Source organism: Neopelma chrysocephalum, unplaced genomic scaffold (genome assembly GCF_003984885.1).
Source record: "Neopelma chrysocephalum unplaced genomic scaffold, ASM398488v2 Primary Assembly neopelma1_81, whole genome shotgun sequence".
Lineage (NCBI taxonomy): Eukaryota > Metazoa > Chordata > Aves > Passeriformes > Pipridae > Neopelma > Neopelma chrysocephalum.
Window position 1 is genome coordinate 1,122,056 of NW_020897743.1, and position 24,462 is coordinate 1,146,517.

Consider the following 24,462-nt stretch of genomic DNA (forward strand, 5'->3'; position numbering starts at 1 on the left):
TGGGAGACACTGGAGCAACGGGAGGGTCAGTCCTCCCACTGTCTGCTGCACTTGTGCCTCATGTCCAAGTCACCCTCTTGGAATAGTAACTCACTGCTGGCTTTGGGACTGTTAAATTGACATTTCCATGGCCTGGACTGAAGGGAAAAATAATCATAAAGTTGCTTACAGCTTTAGCTATGTTAGAAAATTCCATTCCAGGTGAAAATGCTGACCACAAAATGCAAATATGAGAGCAAGGAATAAATGTAAAATGACCAGTTAAAAGTGATCAGGAGCAATCCCTCTGCCTTGTTTTGCCTTGCACCTGCCAGATGTGGGCAAAGTCGAATGAAATGACAGTTTGGATTTGAAACTTAGACCTCTCTTTAAAGCCATCTATTTTCTTTCCCTTAGGAAGGGGGCAGGTGGGAAGTCAGCAGTTCCCCTTCTTTGTACCCAAAGAGGGAAGAAAAGGAAGGGAAATATATTCCAAGAAAGATGTTCAGGATTAATATTTTAAAAGTTATTGAGGAATAAAGTTAACTGTAACTGTTGATGATGGATGAAGAATGAAAAGCTCGTTATTTCTGAACTTTTGTTACTTGTTTAAGCTTTTCATCCTCAAAGTTATGAAAGTTGATTTTTAGTCTTAGTTTTAGTGGATTAATGAGATTAATTGCGATTAATTAATGAGATTACACAATTTTAGGAGCAGTTAGTTCCTTGCTACCTCTGTCAGGCCCCAGACATGAACAAATCAGAGTTACTGAAATGACTCCTCTAAGAAGGGCCTGCTTTGTGCATGGGAAGGTGTGGACCTGAGTATTTTGGTTTAGGAGTCAGTAGCTAAAAATCACCAGGCCATAGGACTCAAATTCACTGTAGTTCAACCTTTCATTTTATATTCTTGCATAATTCAATACCTGAATATATTTTACATGCAGGCATATTGTGTTCTTTGCTCCTAAAGGTATTTTCTAGTAGGTATTTTGTAGTAGGCTGATGTCTATAGGCTGTTAAAGGCTTTATTGAATGTCAGACATTATGCCCAATGATTTGCAAGTGCAGGATGTATTTTCCTCATAGTCCTCTGAAATGTTTGACGGATTGTGTCTTAAAACTGGTGATGTGCTGTTAAATTCTGTTTGTAGTTTGCATTTAGTTTGCATGTCAATTGGACTTTAAGTAGACATACAACTCAATGTGGCCAGATGGTGTCTGGGAGTTTTGGAACTCTATAGAGGATGAGGGAAGATTATTGGGCTGTTAAGGGAGATCTGCAGGGGAACAAAGGCTTATGGATGCAGACACTGTCAATGTGGTTTGAAGGGAAGGGAGATGGATGTGGGCTTTGCTTATTGCCTATCATAATTAATATTGGCCTGGATCATCATATAAAATATATAGTGAATCATTAGACATCACAGTTGTTGATCATGATATACTCATGTTAAACAGAAATAGTGTGGGAGCTCAGGATGTTGCAGTTCTGCCTTTCCTGGTGGGCACTGTGGTGTTTTTATCCCACTGTAGTCAAATTATATAGGAATAACATAAGCTATGTCAGTCAGTGGTAATTTTTATTGTTAGTTTTGTCATACACCAAAATGGGGAGTGGACTTCTCATTTCAAATAGTTATAATAGAGCCAAAAGTTAAAATCCTTTTAGCAGTGATTTGTGTGAATAGCATGTGGTGATAATTAGCTATATGTTTGTGTTATTTAATACTCGTCCCTGAATTTTTAAATGAGAATTTCTAATCTAAATTTCATTTAGAAATATGATAGGACATTTTGTCTGGCAAAATGAGCCCTATTTTTATTCTGAAAAAATAATTTTGGATGCCCAAAAGTAGCTATCTTAAAGTGGTCCCTCTAAAGAACTCTTGAAGGCACAATAACCTGAAACAATTTTTTTCAGTGAATTGGTGTCTTGTCTTGCTTTCCATTGCTGTCATTACTAAATACAAGAAGTAATACACATACTGAAATGGATATTAATGAAGTATGAGAATCCAATTCTTGCTAGAAGTAACTTCACCTTTTTGGCAATGTCAAGATCTCCAAGTTGGTCCAAATGAATTTCACACCTTCTTAAATTGGTTTATAACCATAGCAGAAGACAATTTAAAGTGACATCTTGAAAATTAAAACCTCTGGCAACAATTTTAACCTTTCATTACATGTTCCAGATCACAGACCTTCTGTACAATAGTTCACTAGTGTCTGTAGTCCAACCCACACCGTCCTGGATTCAAGAAATAGGCCTAATATAACAATCTGGTCTCAGATTGCTGTATGTGAACTGATAATAGTAAGAGGACTTGGCAGGAGTGTATGATCAGCTAAAATTAGTAATAAATACTCATCTGATGTATTGGAAAACACACAAATTTTATGTTTTGTGGGGGTTTTGTCTTTAGTTCACTTAACAAAGAGATCACTGAACTTGTGCACTGTTATATATTTATTGAAATATGACTTCCCCAATACAAACTTACTTTCTTTCCCCAATACAAACCAACCTTTCCTGGAATGCAAAGGCAACCATTCCCTGAGAAGCATCAAAATTCCAAACCCGTGATGGCGCTGGGTTTGACCAGTCAGCCTTCCAGTGGAACATGGGCTGTGAAAATGGAGGTGGTGGGGTGTAAAACGAGTGCCTGACCCAGGCCCTGCCCCTGCTGTTTTCCAGGGATAGACCTGCCGTTCATGATGATGCCGCACCCCCTGCTCCCCGTCAGCCTCCCCCCCGCCTCCGTGGCCATGGCCATGAACCAGATGAACCACCTCAACACCATTGCCAACATGGCAGCAGCTGCACAGATGCACAGTCCCCTCTCCAGGGCAGGGGCCTCTGTCATAAAGGTAAGTCAGAATTTAAAAGAAACCAGCTCTTTGTGGCTTACAAAAGCATTTACGGTGATTTTCTCCTGGATAATAACGAAGAGGCAGCGAGTTTGTGCTGCCTCCAGCTCACCTGGTGTGCTGCTCCTGGGAGTGCCTCAGGCTGAGGAAATGCCCACCACAACAGCCAAGGAGTTCAGCTGCTCTGATCTATCAACAAATCTGTAATGTAATTAGAAATGGATACTAACACACTCTAGAGGCAAGAGGAAGATCTGTGCTGCATCTGTGAAAGCTCAAAAAGTATTCTGAAATGTTGTTTAAAATCAAACTTGATGTTATACTTCTTATCATCCATGTATCTGCAGAGTTGTTTGCTGGAGAGGAAAAATCTGCTATCTCTGATGTTCAGCTGTCCATTAGTTAATGCAAGTACCTAAATTGTTAGAAATTAGTTGAGGTTCTATTCATTTCACTCTGTAACCTTGTCTTTACCTGTTCAGAGACCTCATGAGAAAACCATAACTGAAATGCAGCAGTGGAATATTTGTAGCAGCAAATAGACTTCAGAAGCTTTGATTACATGTTAAATGCTATCAATGTGTCAAAATGAGGATTAAATCTGTATTTGTAAACAATGCCAGTTCTTTGTAATTTAAACTACAGGTTTTGCAAGCAATTTGGTTTCAGGGTGTTATTTTGCAGGCCCTTGCTGATGTGAGTTCCTCATTTACAGCTATTTTTGTCCAACACCTGCACTAGAGGATACACAAAATCTCCACAGCAACAGTAGGTTTGGCCAGCACTCTGGTGGGAATTATTTCCTCTCCATGTTGTAGAGGAAAATACACCAGTAGGTGACGTGCCAGAGGTGGAGTGTGGATCCACTGCTGTCAAGTGATGCTGCATCTTCCTCTTGTTTGTTCTGAGTGCTGAACCTGTAGATGGATTTTATTACAGTGTGAGGCTCCTTTTGTCCTTTCCTTCCCTTAAGTGCAATCAGCCAGTGCTGAATGATGTCAGTTAACATGAAATCCTTGTACAAAATGAAACGTGAAAGAAAAGCATTGCTGCTGCTGCTGTCAGTGATATTACTTTTATTACAGGATATTATATAAGTGCATTTAATAAGTACAAAAAATGACTAGTTTTCAATCCCGGTATCATGTTGTTACTTAAAATGGGAGAAATGAATCGAATATATTGAGTGTGTATCTGTTTCCACACTCTGATGACTAAAATACCACTTGGCCTGTTTTCTATAGGTGTGAGAATCAGCTGCTTTATAAAGGTTTTGAATGAAGTCATTATGCTTTTTATATCACGTTTGCCATTTAGAAATAAGCTGTTCTACCGAGATATGCATGATCAGCAAAGTTAACATTTAGTGCTCCAGAAAGAAATGTCATAACTATGAAACTTGATTTCTTCCTGACAGGAACACTATAAATTAGGGAGGCACAATGGCCAGGCTCACAAAACCTCCTTAGCCATCTATTACATGATGTGATGTGATTACAGCAGCACCCACCAGCAGCACTGTGGCTGCAGTTCTGGCAGTGTCTCCGGGATAAATCAGGGATTTACTTTCAGGGATTTACTGTGCATCTGAAGGAGTTTGCTTTGTTGGAAACTTGGCTCAGAAGAATCTGTGTAATTGAGAGTCTCATATGGCAAAAGCAAAATCTCACAGTAATACTGACTTCCCCACCTTCTCTCTTCTCCCTCTTGTGCCCGCTGTCCTGTTAGTTCTTTTTTTTCTGGAGCTGTTCTTCAGCTGGATGTACTCTGCAGTCCAGTTGCTGGCACAGGTGTCAAATGGGGACCAGTCTGGGCTGGAACTTATCTGAACTGCACTTCAGGCATGGTTTAGGCTCAAAAGAGTGTTGAATTTTCAAGGGCAGGTTGGATGGGGCTCTGAGCAACTTGATATAGTGAGTGGCATCCCTGCCCCTGGCAGGGGATTGGAACTAGATGAGCTTTAAGCTCCTTTCCAACCCAAACCAGTCTATGATTCTGTGAATAAATGTAGCAGTTTACTGTCATCCAGTAATTTTATTCCTGAAACTCAGAAAAATCTACTCGATAACAATATTTTCAGGTCTTCAGAAGCAAAGTTCAGAAGAGCCTTGACAGAAAGGCCCCTTTCCCAGCTGTCCTTGGAAACAGGCTGGTGGGAGATAACTCTGGCTAGACTGGGCTTGAAATTGAGGGAACCAAACCCAAACCAAGGGGCTTTAAGCTGCTCCCTGTTGTGTTAGATACAAAAAGAATACTGAGAGTAATGAGGCAAAATTTTATCCCAAGGATTTGAGACTCTTTTACTCTTTTTTCCAAAATTTTCCTTGTTTTATGTTCTGTTCACCCCCATATTTTGGACATCCCTTACTCCTCTTGCTCACATCTCACCCTCCTCTTGCTCCATCTCTCCTTGTGCTCCCTCCCTTCCCTCTGGCCAGCAGCCTCTTTGGGGCTGCTGAGGGATGTGCTGCTCCAGAGTAGGAGAAGTTCTGAAAATTGGTTTCCTGCTGTCCATTTTTCTTCTCTTGTCATCCCCTCATGTTTGCTGTATTCCTACTTTTCTCTTACTCTTTCTGCTCTTATCCAGGTCTCAGTTAGGAGTAAATGGCTCTTTTGTTGAATGCAGCTGGAAAACCCAGAGGAGAAAAGATAAAATAAATGTAATTGAGATGCTTTGTATCGAAAAACTCCACAAAATAAAGTTTTTAGTTTTTTTTTATTTCAGAATTCTTTCAGAATTTGACCCCAGTGTACCTTAGAAACAAGTCTGATAGAACAAAGCAGTAATAGTACAGTGGGATCTAGACAAGCAGTAGAGATTTTTGAGTCTCTTTCTCTTTGAGTTCTGTTTTTCTCCTGATTTTGTGAGATTGTTTAGGCATTTGAAAAGGATGTATATGACATGATTTTAAATTCCCTAAAGAGAATACAGATGGGCTGTGTAATTATTGCTGAGAGGTGCTATTTTCTGTGTGCTGTACAACTCACATTCATAGCATTTACCTGACAGCCAGAAAAATGTGGCCATCTCAGAATACTCTGAAACAATTCTTCTCAGAATAGAAACACTTCCCATTTCAGAATTTGTAACATCTTTAATTTCACATCTCTCTGTGCATTCAGTCCATTATGAGTTGTTTTCAGAATATTACAGCATTTATAAAATTAAACTTCTGTACAATGTACGTTATTTTTCTCATTATTAGATTTATTCTGCCCTGTTTCACAGGACATGTTCATTGCTGGCAGCTTGTTGCTGAAATGGGACTGGAATGTGTTAGAGACAGAGGAGTTTGTTTGCTTCTTAATTTTTGTGGCTGTATTTGAGGTGATGGAGAAGGGACTGTGCAGGTTTATATCCTTTTATTCACTGATTCAGGGAAACTGCTCTGTTGGGAGATGTTCAGATCCCTTCAGATTGTATTAAGTGCCCTTCTCATCTCCTCCTTTGGAGGGAGGTATATCCTTCTCCCTGCAGTGCCAAGAATACCTGGCTCCTCACACCCACACACCTTGTTGATAGGTTTTAAGCATTAAATACTTATTTTAAACTTCCAAGTGGAAAAAAGCAACGGTAAGAAACAGATATCTCTTTTTTTTGCAGAGCTTGCAAGGGGAAATTGTTAGGCCAAGCACATATTAGCTCTTAGTTCTGGCTCAGATCTTTTTAGTATTGGCTTAGTCATTTGCATTTGTCCTTAATAACTAATATAAGCTCTGAGGTAGATGAGATACAGCATTATCATCATTAGTCCTGGGAGTGCCTTTCCTCCGTTCCACAGCAGCACTGGGTGAAAGGATTCATAGAAGGGGTAGAAGCACAAAATTCCCAGTGGGGATCCTTTCCAGTTTTACTCACTGTTGTGCTTTCAGGTTCAGAGTAAAATGTAAAGGTAAGATGTGAGTACACAGCTGAAGGTTGTCCCACTGACTGCTAATTTAAGAAATGGGGAAGAAGGCAGCTCCTGTTTGGCTGTTTCCCAACACCATCTGATTAGCTGCAGTTCTTTCTTTGGCTGAGCAGCTGGCAATTAATGGATTGATAGGAAGTAGTCACGAGGTAATGGGATTAGTGAGGGAACATCTGGTATTAAAGTCAGCAAACGTAGGAGAGTTTTTATGATTTCTTAAATTCGGTGGGAAAATAATTGCCAGTTGACTACAACTGAAACAACTCTATGTACACCGTGCAAAAAACCTCGCATTTTAAATGACAAAGTACGTATTTTAGGCGAATGACTTCCCAATACACTGCAAAAGATGAATGGGATCCAGCTGGCTTTCAGACACACAGATCCTATCTTAGTTTTTAGACCAGCTGTTTACCTTGCTCATCTCCAGTTCCTGCAGCAATCAGAGGTACTGTAAGTAGCTCGGAAGACCAACAAGTCACCCATAGTTTGTGTGTGCTCATTTCCAGGCTGAAATGGTTCAAAATACAAACCAAAGCACTCTTCTCTAGCCCAGAAACAGTGACTGACCATCCTGTTTCTTGCTGGCCACTGCCCAGCATCAGTTTGGGTGTAGCACAGCTCCTGCTCACTCTGTCAGGATTATTCTTTTTCTTGGAAAAGCCTAAATTTCAGTTATATGTTGCTTTTCTCCATAATGCATGAGTTAAGGACTGTAAACTTTAGAACGCTGTTAAAAATGTACTTGTTATTAGAATTCAAATAGTATCAACTAAGGTCAATTGGAAAGAAATCTGTGTTGGTATTAACTTAAAAAAATAAGTGTTAGCAATTCAGTTCTTTGCTAACTGAAATTGTGAATTGTGTTAACTTTTCTTATTCTTCTCACTTATTGAGGATGGAATTGAGCCAGGGAGGTGGGAACAGCGTGGAATTGTGGTTGGAGGTGAAGGAGGCTGCATCCAGTCTGCTGCTCCTGCTTCACAGACACTTCCAGACAAACCTCCTGGCTTCTAGAGTTTGTTTGTAACTGTGCTGTCATATTCTCAACTTTGAGAATATGAATGGTGATTTGGCAGTGAATTTGGTAGAGTTCAACCCATGAACTCTGTTTTTCCAACATGGCCATCAACTCAAAATCTTTCTCACAATACTTGAAAACCCTAATCTAGACCTAAAAACAGCAGAATCCCCATTTTTCCTTCCTTTCCATTTTGTTAGTGAAGGTGAATTCCAGCTCTCCTGCCACTGCAGAGCCTTGTAGAGTAGAGCAGCAGCACCTCAATTAAATATGAAATATTGAGATAAATGTCTGAATAAAATATCCAGGATTCAGTCAAACTTCCCAAACCTGCTTGTCAGCAGTGAAATGCCATTAAATCCTCTAGGAACTCATTAATAGATTAACATTTGGAAGAGTAATTACAGCTACATTAGAACTAAGAAAAAAGAAAAATAAAGGAAAATCCAGCAGCATCATTTCTCTAAATTCTTGACATAAAATGAAGATCAATACTATAAAAAAATCAGAGGTAAGGAATTAAGGTCAAGATGGTTATGTCAAAAATAGGTAAGCTGTTCATATATATTTCAAATAAAACTAGTGTGGATGCAACTGTTATGTAGTGTTTCATATTATTTGTGTGGAATACCACCTCACAGGGGATAGAAGAGGGGATATTGAGGTGAAATCAAGGATGTATCTGGAAATTGGGTGACTTGATGACTTCAGAGCCGTTAACCTAAATCACAACTAAAATTAACAATGTCAAGCTTTGTAGCTACATTTTCTGAGGCAGAGCAAGACACTGATCTTTAGTGAGACAAATATATTACCCTTCAAGGGAATTAAATACTGCAAAAGTCCTTTTACAGAATTTATGTTACAGCTCTGTAAAGGAAAGAAAAAAGATAAGATAAAGTAGGTACCATAGGTAGATAAATAGGTGAGATCTTGAGAAATGTTTTCATTTTTCATAAAATTCTCACAATATGTACATTTTTTATGTATAATTCATTAAATTATAACCTGGAATATGAATCTTGCAAATTTATGAATAGGAAAAAATACAAATGGAGAAAATATTACTTTTTTTAGGAATGCTTCTCTTTTACTGTGAGTTTACCTTATATGGAACCAGGCTGGGGAGAATGGAGCCATTTTCAAGAGGAAAAATAAAAAAAGATATGAAAAGTAGCGAGGTTGTAAAATACATAGGTGACAAATAAATGAAGTCATCAATGTGTAAAAAAAAAGTTTAGGTTTGAGATTTGCAATTTTCCTATTTAAATGCCCTCATTGATTTGTTACAAATACTGTTAACCCTGTGTTTGGAAAATGGTGAGGACATTATCACTTGTGTTCTCATTTGTAATAAAATAGATTAACTTGCTGTGAAATTTTAACTAGGCTGAGACACAACAGTAGCTACCTAATGAACCAGAGCACATTGCTGTTAAGTAGCTAAATAGATGCATGCTGATTACAGGACTGAAAAATGGAGCTGTTTACCAGCAAAAGAAGAGTCCGTTCATAGTGTTATTCATTGTGGTAGGGGGAATTCAGCACCACATTTCTACACAAATATTTAGAAATAGGCAATTTCTTGATCCTTGTGCAGTCTCACATGGTGATACCTCACCCTCATTTATAGTACATGTGATACAGAGAGAATTTCAGCTCCTTTGTTGCTTATAGGGAAAACCGTGTTTTCCCTGTGTGTGTCCATTTGTGTAACTGGTAAAACATTAGATGACATAATCAACCAGTTCTCTTAGAAAGTGATTCACTGTGTGATTAACAATTACATTATTATTTGACACTTTTATTTGTGCATGAACATTTTGAACCACGGCCCTGAGTTTGAAGGCAAATTCCTCGAAGCAGAGATTGTTTTATAGTGAGAGACAATGGGAAATGCAGTTACCAGAAGGAGCTCGAATACTTTGCTTTTCCAAATCATCAGCTTTTGAATTACTCAAATAACTCCCATTTAAGATGACATATATGGCTGTTTGTGTGATATCTAAGTGTTAATTCATAGTCATATTTGTTCATAGGGTTTTTTTGCAGAACAGTTGGCATGTCCTCTCCTTGGCCATTCATTTTCATGGTTGCAATAGACAATGAAATTTACTTAAACTATGCACTCTTCTGTAAAATTAATCATTTCAAAATGATATCTTAATTGGAAATTGAGTGCTCTTTGTGGTAAAAGGAGAGGAAATAGTGCCAAAGAGGACTGTTAAACTGAAATCCAGGCAAATGAAATTACAGTAGCCTGTTAACAGGAACCTATTTGGAAGCTATTATTTACAGGAAACTAAAAGACATATAGGATTTATATGCTCAGGATTGCAAGTATAGAATTCACCATGATTTAGGGCAATACTTCTTGAGGTAAGAATGTGACTTTTAAAAGCAATTTAATCAGCAGCCACAGAGAAAGTCCTGTCTCTCTTTTCTGTCATCTCAGCAGCCTCTGAACTCCCTCTTTGGAAGCTGAGATGAAGAAAGCACAGGAGGCTTTTAAGATCACCAGAATTTGAGAACTTGTTTGTATAAACCCATTAAGTTTTCAAAATTTGAAAAACTTGTGACTCTACATAATAGACTCATGTCTGTTAAGTATTAGCATTCAAAAATGCCGCAGTTAAAAGTCTCCCTTAGAGATTTCTTAGTTATTGTATGTTCATTAAATAACAGGTAATGAGTGGAACTGTTCCGTTGAGGTTTAACAGCTGTGTAATAGATACATGTTATGTGATTTTGAGGTTCAGTTGTTATTTAAGTTACAATAACTATCCTTTTAAACCCACACCCAATGCTCAGCTGGTGTGGTTGGAATAGGGAAATGCCCTCCCAGGCTGTGAGGAGGATCCAATCTCACCTTCCCTTTGTGTCACTCTCAAATCTCTCTGTAAATACAAAGGTGAGTGTGGCCTAAATAGGTGGTTTTAATGAGTAATAGAATATTCTTGTTGATCTTGCTGCCAGTGTAATTAATGAATTGCCCCAGCATGTTCCGAACAGCAGCTTTTATATCAGATATTTCCAATGGAAAAACTATTAGAAACCACCATTCTCTTCCCAAAGCTAAGTTATTGATTTAGGATACTGTCTAGCAAACTGCATAAAAAGTTCAGATGCTACTGAGTTGATTTTCCAAAGCCCACAGTAAATCACCACCAAGCTGCCAGATTGCACTTTCCTAATGAAACATCTCTAGAACAGGTTAGAAAGGAGGAAAAATGGCAAAGTTCTTTTGAGACAACTTTCCCAGATTACACTGAAATGGTGATTTTTAATGAGGTGGGGGCAAGAAAATCTCCCTTTTTTAGTAAAAGAAAGTAATATTTCAGTTCTGAGTTTCCACAAGGAGCAGTTGGTTGCGAGGGATGGGGACAAGTCCAGGCAGTTTCTGGAGTTCTGTAAATTCGACCATCTCCTTGTTCACGTCTCTCCCTTGGAACTGCACCTTCAAGGACTTGTAACAGAGGTTTAAAACACAGAAGGGATTCTAAGATAAAAATATCTAGAGTATCTCAGGCCAGAAGATTCTCATTTTTTGTTCATCCTGGGAACAGGAATGAAGGGTACTGGAATTTTTAACTAATTCAGAAAAAGTATATGTGTGGAAACACTGAGTTGGAAGGGATCTCAAGAGCTCTTACAATCTCTTGCCTTAAGACAGGATGAATTATTACTTATGCCACACTGGTCTAACCTGTTCCTAAAGATTTTTACTGATGAAAATTCCATGGCATCTTCAGATAATTTACCAGTATAGATACACAGAACTGCAGAATTTCATTTTGCTCTTTTTTTTTAAATTTCTTATCCATTTTTTTTCCTCCCTACCTCAAGTGCTATGTATATTTAAATTAGAGGTTAGTATCAAAGTCTCATGTACAAATATACACACAAGAATTTGCAAGCATACTCTTACTTTGGTTACCCAGTGGTGCTTTTCATGCAAAATTGAAGTTCTTACCAGTGCCTCAGCTTTTGTCATTTGTCTGGGTGCTACGCTGTGAAGGTATTGATATAATTTATATAGATAGAGATTCTCTTGACTTTACAAATTTGACTGCATTTTAGTGACAGTTTAACACAACTCTGAGTTGTTCATTTGAAATGTGACTCATATATGCCAATGTTACTACCTGTAGATCAAAAGTAGCTTGTGAAGGCAACATGAAAGAATATTTTGTATGTTCCTATGTGTGAAAAAGTTAGAAAATAAGAAGTTACCAACAAAAAAAAAAAGGTGGCAAAAACGATAAGCAAGCTCAGACACAGGTAACTGTGCATCTCTTTAGGTGAGAGTTCTGTTCACTGTTGATCTGCGAAAGACCAGTTGTTGTTGTTGTTTTAAGCCAACTTTGTTTTTTTCAGTGAAGTCCATGAATTGAATGGCACAGACCTTGTTTTGTTTGTGTTTGAAGGAAAGGATCCAGGACAGCCCCTCTCCAGCCCCGTCCCTGGAGGACAGCCAGCGCCCCGGGAGCCACCCGTCCTCCCACCAGAGCAGCAGCGTGTCCAGCTCCCCCTCCCAGCTGGACAACACCCCCGACAGAATTGGTCAGTGCTCTGCAGCTCACACTCCTCACAGGCATCTCAGCAACTCGGGGAGTTTGTTGAGGCAAATATTTGTTTGCTGGGATACTCAGGAAAGCACTCACTTGCTAAAAAATAGCCAGCAAGTGCATCACTGTAGTTTGTTTCATTAACTTTGTCCCTGTGCAAAGCCCAGCCCCTCACAGTCCTCCTGTGCCACTCTCCATCCATGCCCAGAAGGCATCACTCTGGCACAACCAGCTCCTCTGCCATGCTGGGGTGAGAGAGTGCTGCTGAAGGCACCTGGAATTCAAAAAGAGCAAGATATCTTTTTCTTCATATGGATGTGAGAAAAGTCACAGATAATATGATGACTTTCTCATTCCAAAAACCTCCCTGCACCCACACGTTCCCTCATCACTCCGAGGCTGAGGGCTTTCTGATTTTTGGTGTCTCCAGCACAGCTTTCACAGCCTGTGCACTATAGATCTGCCATTTGAAATGCTAATTCAGTCTAGAGGAAGATCCTATTCTTGGTTCTTCCAAGAGGGATCCAGGGCAAGTCAATTAACGTCTCTTCACGTCAGTGTGTGTCAACACCATTTTCTTCTCAGGGCCTGGAGCCCATGCAGACATTGCTGAGCGAGATGTAAACTGCAGAAGCAGTCCATGTAAGTCAGTGCAGACTTCACTCCCATCCAGTAACCACTCAGCTGCTTCCTGGGATTTTGCAGTTCTGACTCTGGTCCCTGCAGCAGCACCACAGCACAGCTGGCTCTGCACAGAGTGGCCAGTGGAACCTGAATTCTTTGCCTAAACACGTGCACACACAGGGTAGAGACTAGGAAGTAGATTCCCCTCATCTTTTTCAAGTCTAAAATAGTGCTGGAAGCACACAGGACAAGATGTAACTTCCTGTAGCAGCAGTGAAAAAGGGACTTTTGATGTCTCCGTGTCAAGGTTTAGTGCTCACCGTTGTAAAGATACGTAGACATACTTTCTATCAATATAAATACATAAGTTTTTGTAACTTTTGCAACTAAAAAAAAAGCTTTCCCTAAAATATGGTGATGAAATTTGTAACAGGTGTCCTCACTGGAACAACTCTAAAGTCTGTCATTTGCTGATTGCAGAGAAGGAAGTGTTTTTATCAAATAAGAACAAAGAAAATAGGAATCTTGATATTATAAACCTCACACCTCTCACTGATCCTGCAGATGTTAAATAAAGAATTTCCTTGAGCATGACAGTGTATTGGGTTTTTGCTGTTACCTGTCAATTTGGGGTACAATCTGTCAATTGGTGGATTTTATTAATCTTGTTGCTTTATAAATAATTATTAATACTTAAATCCTTAAATGTATTTTGCCCAAGTGGTTTCTGTGAAAGTACTTTTTTAATTAGTTAATTTGAACATTTAATAAGAAATTACATTCCCCTCAGTAGTAAGTTGGGTTCTGTCTTGGTATCTTTGTTTAATCAACTTGAGCAGATTTGCTTTTGCTGCATATTTTACTTGGCTCCAAGTGTTAAAATACCAAAACACTGACTAAGAGGAAATACAATTTAATATTTTCCTTTCTCCTAACAATTTTTTACTGACAGTGTTATGTAACTGTGCCCTCTGATTCTTGTAGCTATGCTGACCAACAGCAGGGAAGGAGAACTCATTGACCAAGAAACTGGGACCAGCCTAAAAAAAGTACAAAAGGAGAAAGGTAAAATTACAGACTGTTTTCCTTCTTGGGCATTTAATTGCCCTTATTATGTGTTTTATTCCTTTTTCTAGTATTCTGCATATGCAATGACATCATATTATTAATTTAAGAGAACTAAGTTCCTAATTGCAATGAATAATGTATCCAGTGGATTTACATGAAAGTGTGAGCAATCAGAACTTCTCTGTTTATGTAGTATGAGGGTAATGTTTTGCTGGTCTTTTGGCTCAATTATTTAAGAAGTTCCTAGCAAATATTTGATTAGTCACATGGTATTGTTTGTTTGCTTCCAGAGGGTGTGTGTGCAGAGTGCTCTAATGCTGTGGGTGAGGGAAATAAGCCATTTTTTGTGTCTAATGATATTATATTACCTCTCAAGTGGGAGGTAGCAAGGGAAAAAGTGATGTTAGGCCTGTCTGTAGGCAGGGATGTGTCTCCTCTGCTGGTTCTCCCTGGTTCTCCCTGCAGTTGTTGTTGGGGACTGAAGAAAGTGGATACTCAGGTGTGAGCAGAAGCAGCAGCTGTTTTGTTTCCTTGTAAATATAATAAATCAATCCTATCAATAATGAGAGGTTCATTCTGGCATTAGGTACAGAAAGCACCAGGCAAAATGTGTGCCTGCAAAAAAAAAGGAGATGGGATATAGTTAAAGAGATAAAGGAGAACTGAAGGTAAGTGAATTCTGGATCAATACTACAGTGAGATACAGTGAGGGAGATATGGAGGTTTTAGAGTGAAAAAGATGTAAAGGAAAAGAAAGAAAAGAAAGAGGAGGCAAAATAAGCTAAATGTACTTGTAAGTCTACTGCAAATGTTCATGTTTATCATTTTATCGTAAATGAAAACAAAATGATTTATATTATAGTTGAGGTAATTTTCATGTGTTTTCAGAGAAGAATAAAAAGGCAGGTACAGACAACTTTATGAGCTATTCAGAAGAGAATTTGGAGGCTTTACATGCCCTGTGGTTCCAGAGTTATATAAAATTACTTGAGGAGCTTCATGATTTTTGTACAGCAGACAGCAGCTCTGTTCCTTAGAGATCTGTGTCTGATCCAGTCTTGGGTAGGAAGACCCTGAAACTTCCTCCTTATATTTTGTATTTTCACACTCAACTCTCCTTGAAGGCAGAAGAAGCTGTTTTCTATTCACTGGTTTCTCTGGGTATTTAATCACTTTCCTTATGAACCCCAAAAGAGCCCTTTTGTGCCATTCTGAGTTAATTTGCTTTCTGAATCATCATGCTTAAATCCTTCCCTCTTGACTCCTGTTGACATTTATGGACCAGCACCAGAGGTTACAGTTAACAGCCATACCTTCACTCCTAAGACTTAAAAATTACATTTCTGTGGTAATTACACAGTGAGTATTTAATCTAAATCTGAAAGTGTAGTTGATTTTAATTTTGTTGAACTGTGCCTGGTTTCTTGCCACATGTTCAGTCATTTTTCAGCGAAACAATTCAATATCCTGTGGGGTTCAAAGATGCAAATCGTGTAGTTATTGGTAGTAGCAGTTCTGCCACTCAGGATGGATGGAGGAAGGCACAGTTTAAGAATCTGAAAAGATAATTCAGAAATCCTCAAAAGCGTGAAAATAATTGAACCCCCACCACCTGTGATCCCAATTCCCAGGCTCCTGAGATCACTGAGTATTCTTGTAACATGGATAAAATCACAAAGATCTGATGCTGACAATTTGTGTACCATAAATCACCTTAAGATTGAAGTTGTATAGGTTTATTCATTTCCTGGTCTACATTTTTGCATAGTGTTACCTTTCTTTAATTAATTAGGTACTGGGAAATACGTCTTTATACATGTGTTAGTTCTGCATGCACTTAGGGCATATTTTCGTGATTAATTTAGTGTTCTGAGACTCACCTGCATCAGAAAAAAGGGCTTCAAAAGCACAAGATGTGTTAGAGTATGTTTAAGGATAGAATAAAGTTTCTGCTTTTCTGCTTGGTCTGCATGGGTCAAGAACGAGAAATTATTTATTTTTGTCAAGTAAAGATGGGGTTTTCAAGTAATCCCCCAGCTCCAGAACCTGAGCCTTTTCATGGTGTTCTAGTGGGAAAAATGCTGAAATTTTAAAGGCACCAACAGTGTTTGTCCAGCAATTCCAAGCTGATTTTGCATTTGGCAGTGTGACAGACCTGTATTGCTGTAGGAATCTCTGTTTTACAGGATATGGGCACCCAGTAACTGAAGGAAATGCACAAGTAGGACAGTCAGAACTCAGGTCTGAAAGTCCCCAGCCGGTGTGTGCTGGGCCCTTCTGTCACCCCACACCGCTGAGGTTATTCCTCAAGGATTTGTCTCACTCCTGTATAGATTCCTTGTTCCCAGTACTATTATTATTCTCTCGTGCATTATTATTTTGGGCTCTGGTGCTCCTCAGTTATGTTGAATTGTAGAGTCAGATGTGGACAGTCACTGAAGAGTGTGATCTGTGCTGCTTTGCTCTGCAAAAAATATACCTGTAATTTGTATACAGAGCAAGCTTTGTTTTTCCAAACCTGCCATTACTTTTACTAAGGGAAAATATATTTACCATGGAAAAGATTTTCAAAGTTATTAAGAAGGAATGTAGTTAAAATAAAAGTATCAACATTTATTAAGTATGACAAGTAAGCGGTTTATACAACCGTGGCAAACATATGTTTTCACATCTGTTTTGAGTAATATCATCATGATTTTAAAAATGATTTATAGCTCTGCAGGCCATAAAATGCCAGCTTTGCTGTAAGTTGGAAGTTTTCAAACAACAAAGAAATTATTGAAGGCATATATTGAACATGTTTTTGTATTATACACCTTGACATAACTTTAGAAAGCTAAGCTCTCTGTAACAATTAAGATAGCAACAATTGAAAATTAGGTAACTACAATTTATCAGCAGCACTACCCATGTGAAATCTTAGCATAAAAAATGATAAAGATTTTAGTGATTATAGACAAATACTGTGATATCCCTCAGGATACACAGTTTTTGTTTTCCGTGTCCCATTTTGAGTGATCTCAGCACCAGACAAAAATGTACCACTTTGTTCTCATCAAATAATTTCAAGGTAATTAGGGCTGAAGAGAATATGCCTTAACAACAGTTCTTCTTTAAAAAACAGTTCATGTGAGGCTGTTCCAATTGTGTTGATCTATTTGCACATGTTGGTGGGGCAGAATTCCTAGAATTGGTGGCTGTCTCAGTGTAGAGGGGTTAGAGCCCAGTTACAGCCCATACCTTTAAGCTTTTTGAAGGAGAAATGCCATTGGATCTCAATTACTCTGCATCCTTTCACCATCTTTTTAGGAAGTATGGTCAGGGTTAACATTAGAGGACCAAGTCAACATCTTTGTAAGTTTGCAGTTGTTTCGTTTGGGCTTTTTATATAAAGATTATTTTTATTACATACCACACTATATTTTTGTGAAACGTCTTTAACCATTATGTCACACCAGCATTTTGCCTGTTGGAGTGTGAGTGAAAACCGTATGAAGAGTAATCTGCACTTTATTTTGGAATCACTAGGAAACAGTTACAAAATCCCCCCCCCAGAACACAGCCCCACGTTTTACCTGCACAATTACTCACAGAAACTGTGTTTTAAATTCATCTGCTTCAGTATATATCCCAGAAAAAATCCGCATTGTATGGGAAAGGATTGTGTTTGACACAGCCCTGTGTAGGCTTTACGGAAACCTCCATATAAATTCTGGCATTAGGAAGGTGAAATGAGCCAGAAAAGAATTTGGCCATGCCTTCCAGCTGGATTTAGATGCTGGTACAATTATTCTGTTTGACTGCATGACAAGAAATATTTCAGGCTCCTAACACAGGCTGGAGCAGTAAAAGGCACTGGCCCAGCTCTTGCCACAGTGAAATCAATGGGGATGTTCATGGTGTCTCCAATGGGAACAGTTTAGCCAAAGTCTGATCCTTTGGAAGCTGCTCCCCCAACTAATACTGCTGGTTATCCAGACATGGACAATGTGGTCACATGGGTGTTTGGGTGCTGTGCTCCACCCTAAGCAAAGCAGAGGAAAATTTCATAGGAAAATGTCATTAATGACCCATATTGTTAGACTTACCCACTGCTCAAGCAGTGTTTCAGTAGAAATAAAGATTATATTTGCAGAGAAAGTGACTTGCTCTGCATTTCTCAGCGATGATGTCCCCTCCTTTAGTCCAGTTATCGGCATCTCCAGACAACAAATCCAGGCTCCAGGGCTGTGTCCCATGTTTCAGTAGATAGTAGTTCCCAACCTCTGCATCTGGCAGCTCTCCCTTCCCTGTTTATTACAGAACACCTTTCCCTTTATTGCTTGAAGGAGAGGGGAGTTTTGCATCATTGCTGTCAGCTGAGTGAAATATTTTCAGCTGGCCACGGACTACGGTAATGAAAGAATAACAGTATTTATTTATTGTATTTCATTAGCGGAAAAGAGGTTTTATGCTGTTTAAATTAAGCATTGCCAAAGGACCGGGTTACTCAGGATGTGAGGGGAGGGGAACGAGCAGGTGCAGAACACCTGAAACAGCAACAGGCCCTGCGGAGGGGGCTGTGCTCCAGAGAGAGGACTTTCCCAACAATTAATCTGAAAGCATCCAGATGGAGAGGGGAAGGAGTAAGGAAGAGAACAAGGAGCTCAGAGCTGTACCAAGCAGCCTCTATGCAAAGTGTGCGATAGGTGCCAACACTTCAAATGCTCCCCATGCTGTTCCCTTGACGTATCAATACTTGCATGTTAAAGATATAATGAGAAAAAGGCAACTTTTTTGACAAATGTGTTCATGAGTTTCCTCTTGAGGTATATGAAAAACTCCCCAAACTAGAAGTGAAGTTCTGGTTCATTCTGGTTTCTGAGTGTGTATGTTGGAGACCCCGGGGTTGTTTCGTCAGCAGTGGATGCAATAATACGCAAGTTTAAAGGTTGCAAGGGTTTTGTTTTCCTAAAACCTTAAGTGACATACACAGTGGAAATGAGAATCATTCAGAGATATTTTTACATTTTCTGTCCACTGATAATACAGAAGTATAAGAAGCCAAGTGCTCTGTTTGGGGTAAAGGCATTTTCCACAACTTTTTTGGTTGTTAAATTTAACCTACAAGTGAATTGACAACTGTTAAAATGGTGGCCTAAGAGTAATTTGATCTTTTGTCAGTAAAACCCCACCCCCAACCCATGAAAGCAAGGCAAACTCTATTAACATTTGGAGTCACAAAATGTAAATAGACACTAAAGGTAAAGCTTTAATTTTTAAAGTGTCTGGACTCATATAAATATGATTGTGTGCATAACCATTGCTGAAAGGTTTATAAATATAAGGACAATTAGGCAAGAGATGTTAGTGAAGTGCTCCAAGGTCACACCTTTTACATTAGGGTTATATTAGATCTTTATTTGCAGAATTATTTTATGAATGCATCTTTTCTGAAGATGCTTCATAGTTATCTTGGCAGATGGACCAAGGCAGTTTCTTACATTGATATATAATTTATTAATATGTTTTATGTAGTAGATTTCAGTCATGTATTGCTTTCTAAACACTACATATTATGAGTCCGTATAAACATGGTGAAAAATGAAATTTTCTTTACTGAAAAGGCTTTGGATGAAATTTTTTAGTAAGGTTATTCATGTAATTGTGTGCAATAAAATGGGCAAATAAGAGAGGATTAAGGTAGCCACTCTCCAAAGTCAGGTTGTCGCTTCTGAGTTACCATTCTCACTTTTCCTATAATGCTGTGATTTTTTTTTTTATTTAAGTCCATCTTACTGAACTATATCAGATTTGAAAAGCATAAGACGAGGAGAAAAATTGCTGATTGGCACCCAGTGACCTAAGAAAAGTTTTGGATTAGGCCCAGGAACCTTTCCCTAGGAGTTAGTACTGGTATTAAAGCTGACCCTTTGAATTCAACTGCTTGTTGATGCCTCTGTTGCAAAGTCATTAACCTGAGACCTGCAGTTGGTGGCATTCTTAATGTCTGTGAGTTATTTAATAAGTTTGCCTTCAGTCCTCATTATGAGCAGTAAGATCTGAAAAATATGCATCCTGAGAGGTTGCTGAATGTTTTTCTCATGTTACAGAAATCCTGGAGATCTTGGGGAAATGCTCTGACAGGGGTTCAGCCTCCCCTGCCTGTGCTCTGAGAAGCACCAAACCTGCTCCTGGAAAACTTTGCTCATGTGTTTGTGTGTCCAAACCATGCCTACACGTAGGGAAGGAAGAGGGTTTTCTGTGTTTGAACCCATCCAATAAACAGACTGTCACCACTTGAAGTGGTTTTTTGTACAGGCAGTGAGTGTTACTGGAAAACCATGTCATTTCTAGCAAGGACACCAAAAACTGCCATCAGACACTTCTTCACTAGGACACTGCTTAAGAGCCAGCCATTTCTGCTTTCCAGGCAGGTGTTTGTTATAGGAAACAACATTTTTGGCCTATCTCATGCATTTGGTTTAAGCCAAAGCAAGTGAACAGATAAATCTTTAAATTAGCATCAAAACTTATAATAAATTGGTTATTTGGAAAGTTTGGCGGTATTTCTGACTGAGGAAGACCTTCAAGAAATTCATAGAAGCTGCACTTCATAAAACACAGTTGTCTTTTCTAAGGTTTACTAACAGTGAGCTAGGCTTTAGAGTTAACTAGGCTTTAGAGTTTGTCCTCTTGCCCACAGCTGGATGTTCCAGATCGGTGAAACACAATGCTCATGGTTGTGACAGTAGTGTGTGCTCCTGCTGTTGAAGAGCAAATCCAGCACTGGTGGATGGTATTTTGTGTAGCTTTTTTTTTTATGTTCAGGACTTTTTTCTAGTTTGATCTTGAATATCTAAGGTCGCTCTGTGGACTGTGTCTTCCTTTGGTGTAATAGTCACCTAAAGGTGGCAATTAAAGGTTCTCTCTTCCCTGTTGAAGAGGATTTGCTGCCCAGAGGCTTCTAGGGACTGGAAGGTTAAGACAAAACCATATATTAATATGCATCTCTAAAGTGTTTATGTATGTGCTGCCTTAGAACAAATAGTGCTGATAATAAAAAATAAAAAACCCTTAGTGGACATAGAAGGTAGTGAACTAACCTGAAACTGGAAATAGAAAATTATTACCCCCTGGAAATAGATGTGTAGTCATGAAACCAGAATAAGTGTGCTCTTCATTATATTTCAGACATTGTGATGAATTCCATCAATAAAGTCACCTGATTTCTTGTTAGCAGAGCTGAGATGACCCATATGCTGATCTCAGAACCCACTGGGGCTGCAGAACAGGGAAATCAGGTTTCATGTTTGATTGTTGGGGCAGAGGACACCCCTACAGCACTTTGTATTTGTATGGTGCATGGTGTTTGTTTACTACAGCCACAGTCGTTCCTGGGGATGGACAGTTCTGTCAGGAGCTTTTTCACATTACCAGCTGTACTTTGGAAATTCGTCGCTGTACCTGAAAGAGTGGGAGCCCACAATTGTAATTAATCAGTATCACTTCAACTATTTTAAAAGAAGCACTTTATTTTGAAGAAAAATGGCCCATTTTCAATTCTTTCCATGATTTTTTTTTCTAGACTCTGTTCAAGTTTTTCTAGACTGTGTTCAAGTATTTTTTCTATTCATGTTATTAGTGACAGGATAAGGGGAATGGCTTTAAACTGACAGAGGGCAGGGTTAGATTGGATATTAGGAAGAAATTCTTGCCTGTGAGGTTGGTGAGGCCCTGGCACAGGTTGCCCAGAGAAGCTGTGGCTGCCCCATCCCTGGAAGTGTCCAAGGACAGGTTGGATGGGGCTTGGAGCAACCTGGGATAGTGGAAGGTGTCCCTGCCCATGGCAGAGGGTGGAACAGGATGGATTTTAAGGTCCTTTCTAACCCAAACCATCCCATGATTCTGTGAAATAGCAGAATGAGAATAACAAGGAGGACGTAATCCTTTTTACACTAATGGAAGTATTTTATCAGTACCTGTGTGAGCCAACTGGTCAGCGCTGGGAAGAGCCCACAGGAGAGGCTGCCTGGTCATCCTTGCACCAGACTGGGAGGAGAATGCTTACATTTGCTGAAGATTCCCAGCTGTGAATATCCTTCTTGTGTCAGGTACTCTAGGATTGATAAAAAAGATGGAAGGAGAGACACCTGTGAATTCTGAAATTGGATGAGAGTACAAAGCTAAAGAGACAATGATTATCCCAATACAAAATTCCCCAGCACACTTCTCTGGTCATGCTTGGCCATTTCATGTTGATCTCAAAATACCAACTGATTTATTTTTTTTCTTCTATTTTGTAGTCTGTATGACAGTAGTTTCCCAAGCAGATTTTTCTTCTAGTTGACAGAATATGACAGGCTATAACAAGTAGTTTAATAAATAAAATCCTGCTTCCAGGTGTATTCTGAGATGTTATAATCTATAAAACATGGTATAGTTTTGAATCTCTCTCTTTTACCCGTCACTGGGACTGCTGTGTGATATTTTGATAGCTTGACTTGGCTTGTGTGAATTTGCTGACATATCTCGTGGCTTATTCGGGTGCGTGTTGTCAGGGAGGGGATACAGAGCTGTAAAAATTTTCATGACAGTTCAGTGGAGAGCCTCTCCTGGTGTGGTGGGAGATGCCTTTTTGATGTAGAATATGTTGGATGATGGAGCATCTCTGGTAGATGGCTGAGCTGGAGCAGAAAATGGAATATGTGTGTGCGCACGTGCCTACTCACAGAGGTCATGAAATAGGGACTGTTCAGAAAATAACGTGTTATTTATACATCTGCCACCTCTGGAGACTTTTTAGATGCTGTCAATTAGGAGACTGGCCTGTATTTGTTATTGTTGCCTTGTTTTTTGTTGGTTTTAAAATCTAGAAAGTGATTGTAATGAAGGTGCCCTCCAGGCAAAAGTGTGGAGAAATTCACATATTAAAGGAGGAGTCGCCAGAGCTGCTGTTTGACTTTTGACATTTTTGTCGTATCGCCTCCAGCATTACAGGCAGAAGGGATTTAGGTAGAAAGGAGAGCTTGAAATTGCTCTATAAAAACAGTATATTTATATTTAGTGAATTTTCTTTTAACTGATATAAAGAAAGCTTAATATTTTTGTAAAGTCACCAGGATTAATAATAATGATAATAACGATTCTATCGTGACATAATTTCTCTCTTTGTATGAAGCTTTTGAATTAAAAAAAAAAAACAAAACAGCAAACCAAATAACCAATATTCAAAAACTATTAAATGAATTCCTGAGAGGCAGTTTTATTGCTCCAAGAACATTCATTATTAACTTCTCTCCATACACACGTTTGGAAATCTCAGCAAAAAATAAGTCAGGCACTTCTGGATTATAGTCTGATTCGTAATAAGAATTCTCTCTAATATACAAGATAACTTTTCAGCACCATAGTTTAGGATTAGTATTTTGTAAACATCACTGCCTATATGGCCTGTATTAAATACAGTAAAAATCAGGCTGGAGTTTTAATTTTATAGAACTAGCAGCCCATATATCGTCAGTCACATAAAATGCTGAAGCTAAATGGTCCCAAGTATCTGCAAAGTATGATTATCATTCTGGAACAGTGGTAGCTAAATTGGCAGGATTTTTGTGGGTTTTTTCAGCTATGAGGGCCAACCTACAAAGATATGGGGGTTAATCAGTTTCAATGGTAGAACTGAAGTCTCAGAGTTTGCAATTTGTAGTTGGTGTTGCTGTTTGAAGCAGCAGAGTGGCTGGGTTGGGGCCTCCCCGTTTGAATGCTGGTGGACTCCAGTGTGCTCTGATGTTCAAACATGGAAATAGAAGCAGTTGAGGGACTGATTTCTCTTCTTCCATGATGCTGAAAGAATGTCTCTTCCATTTCCTCTTAGTCAGACTTAGAGCTTCACCGACTGCCTTTTATTCCCAAATCTTCCTTCTTATCTAAAAAGGAAAATCTCAGCTCTCTATACACAAAACTTCCAATTTTTCTTTTTTCCTTAAAGTTTACACATGGAAATAAAGCTACAGAGAAGGTCCTGCTGGCACAGGGCCCTCAGTAGTGCAGCCAGTCGTGCACATGCTGCAGCTGTCCTGGAGGAGTTACTACGTGAAGTAGCTGCAGTGTACATTTAGAATGTTTTCATCACTAAAATGAGACTGTTTATCTAAAAAGAGAGATTATAACAGAAGAAATCCAGAAGGCATAATAATACCTATTAAACCTTGTTTTCCAGGCTGTTGAATCAATTTATAGAAATATGTGAGTGAGCAGGAAGGGAACAGCATCTGGTAGCAATAAAGGTTTCCCTTCCTGAGTTGCAAAATGAGCTACGGGAAGGTGATTAGAAATAAAATATAATGATTTCTGATAGAAATAGGTAACACTGCATGGGCTTTTAGATAAGAACTTGACAAATGTGTAAAATAAATGCAAAACTGGTTTTTGATAAGGG

General features: G+C 38.9%; 1 protein-coding gene across 5 annotated transcripts in view; it reads left to right on the forward strand.

The window, feature by feature from the left end:
- The window catches only part of DACH2 (dachshund family transcription factor 2), a 249,301-nt gene that overhangs the window by 187,187 nt on the left and 37,652 nt on the right, over positions 1 to 24,462 (forward strand). For all 5 annotated transcript variants that reach the window (XM_027690399.1, XM_027690400.1, XM_027690403.1 and 2 more), the window contains exons 5-7: positions 2,678 to 2,850; positions 12,210 to 12,345; positions 13,959 to 14,039. In XM_027690399.1, coding sequence (XP_027546200.1) covers positions 2,678 to 2,850; positions 12,210 to 12,345; positions 13,959 to 14,039 — 390 coding nt within the window. The remainder of the gene's footprint in view (positions 1 to 2,677; positions 2,851 to 12,209; positions 12,346 to 13,958; positions 14,040 to 24,462) is intronic.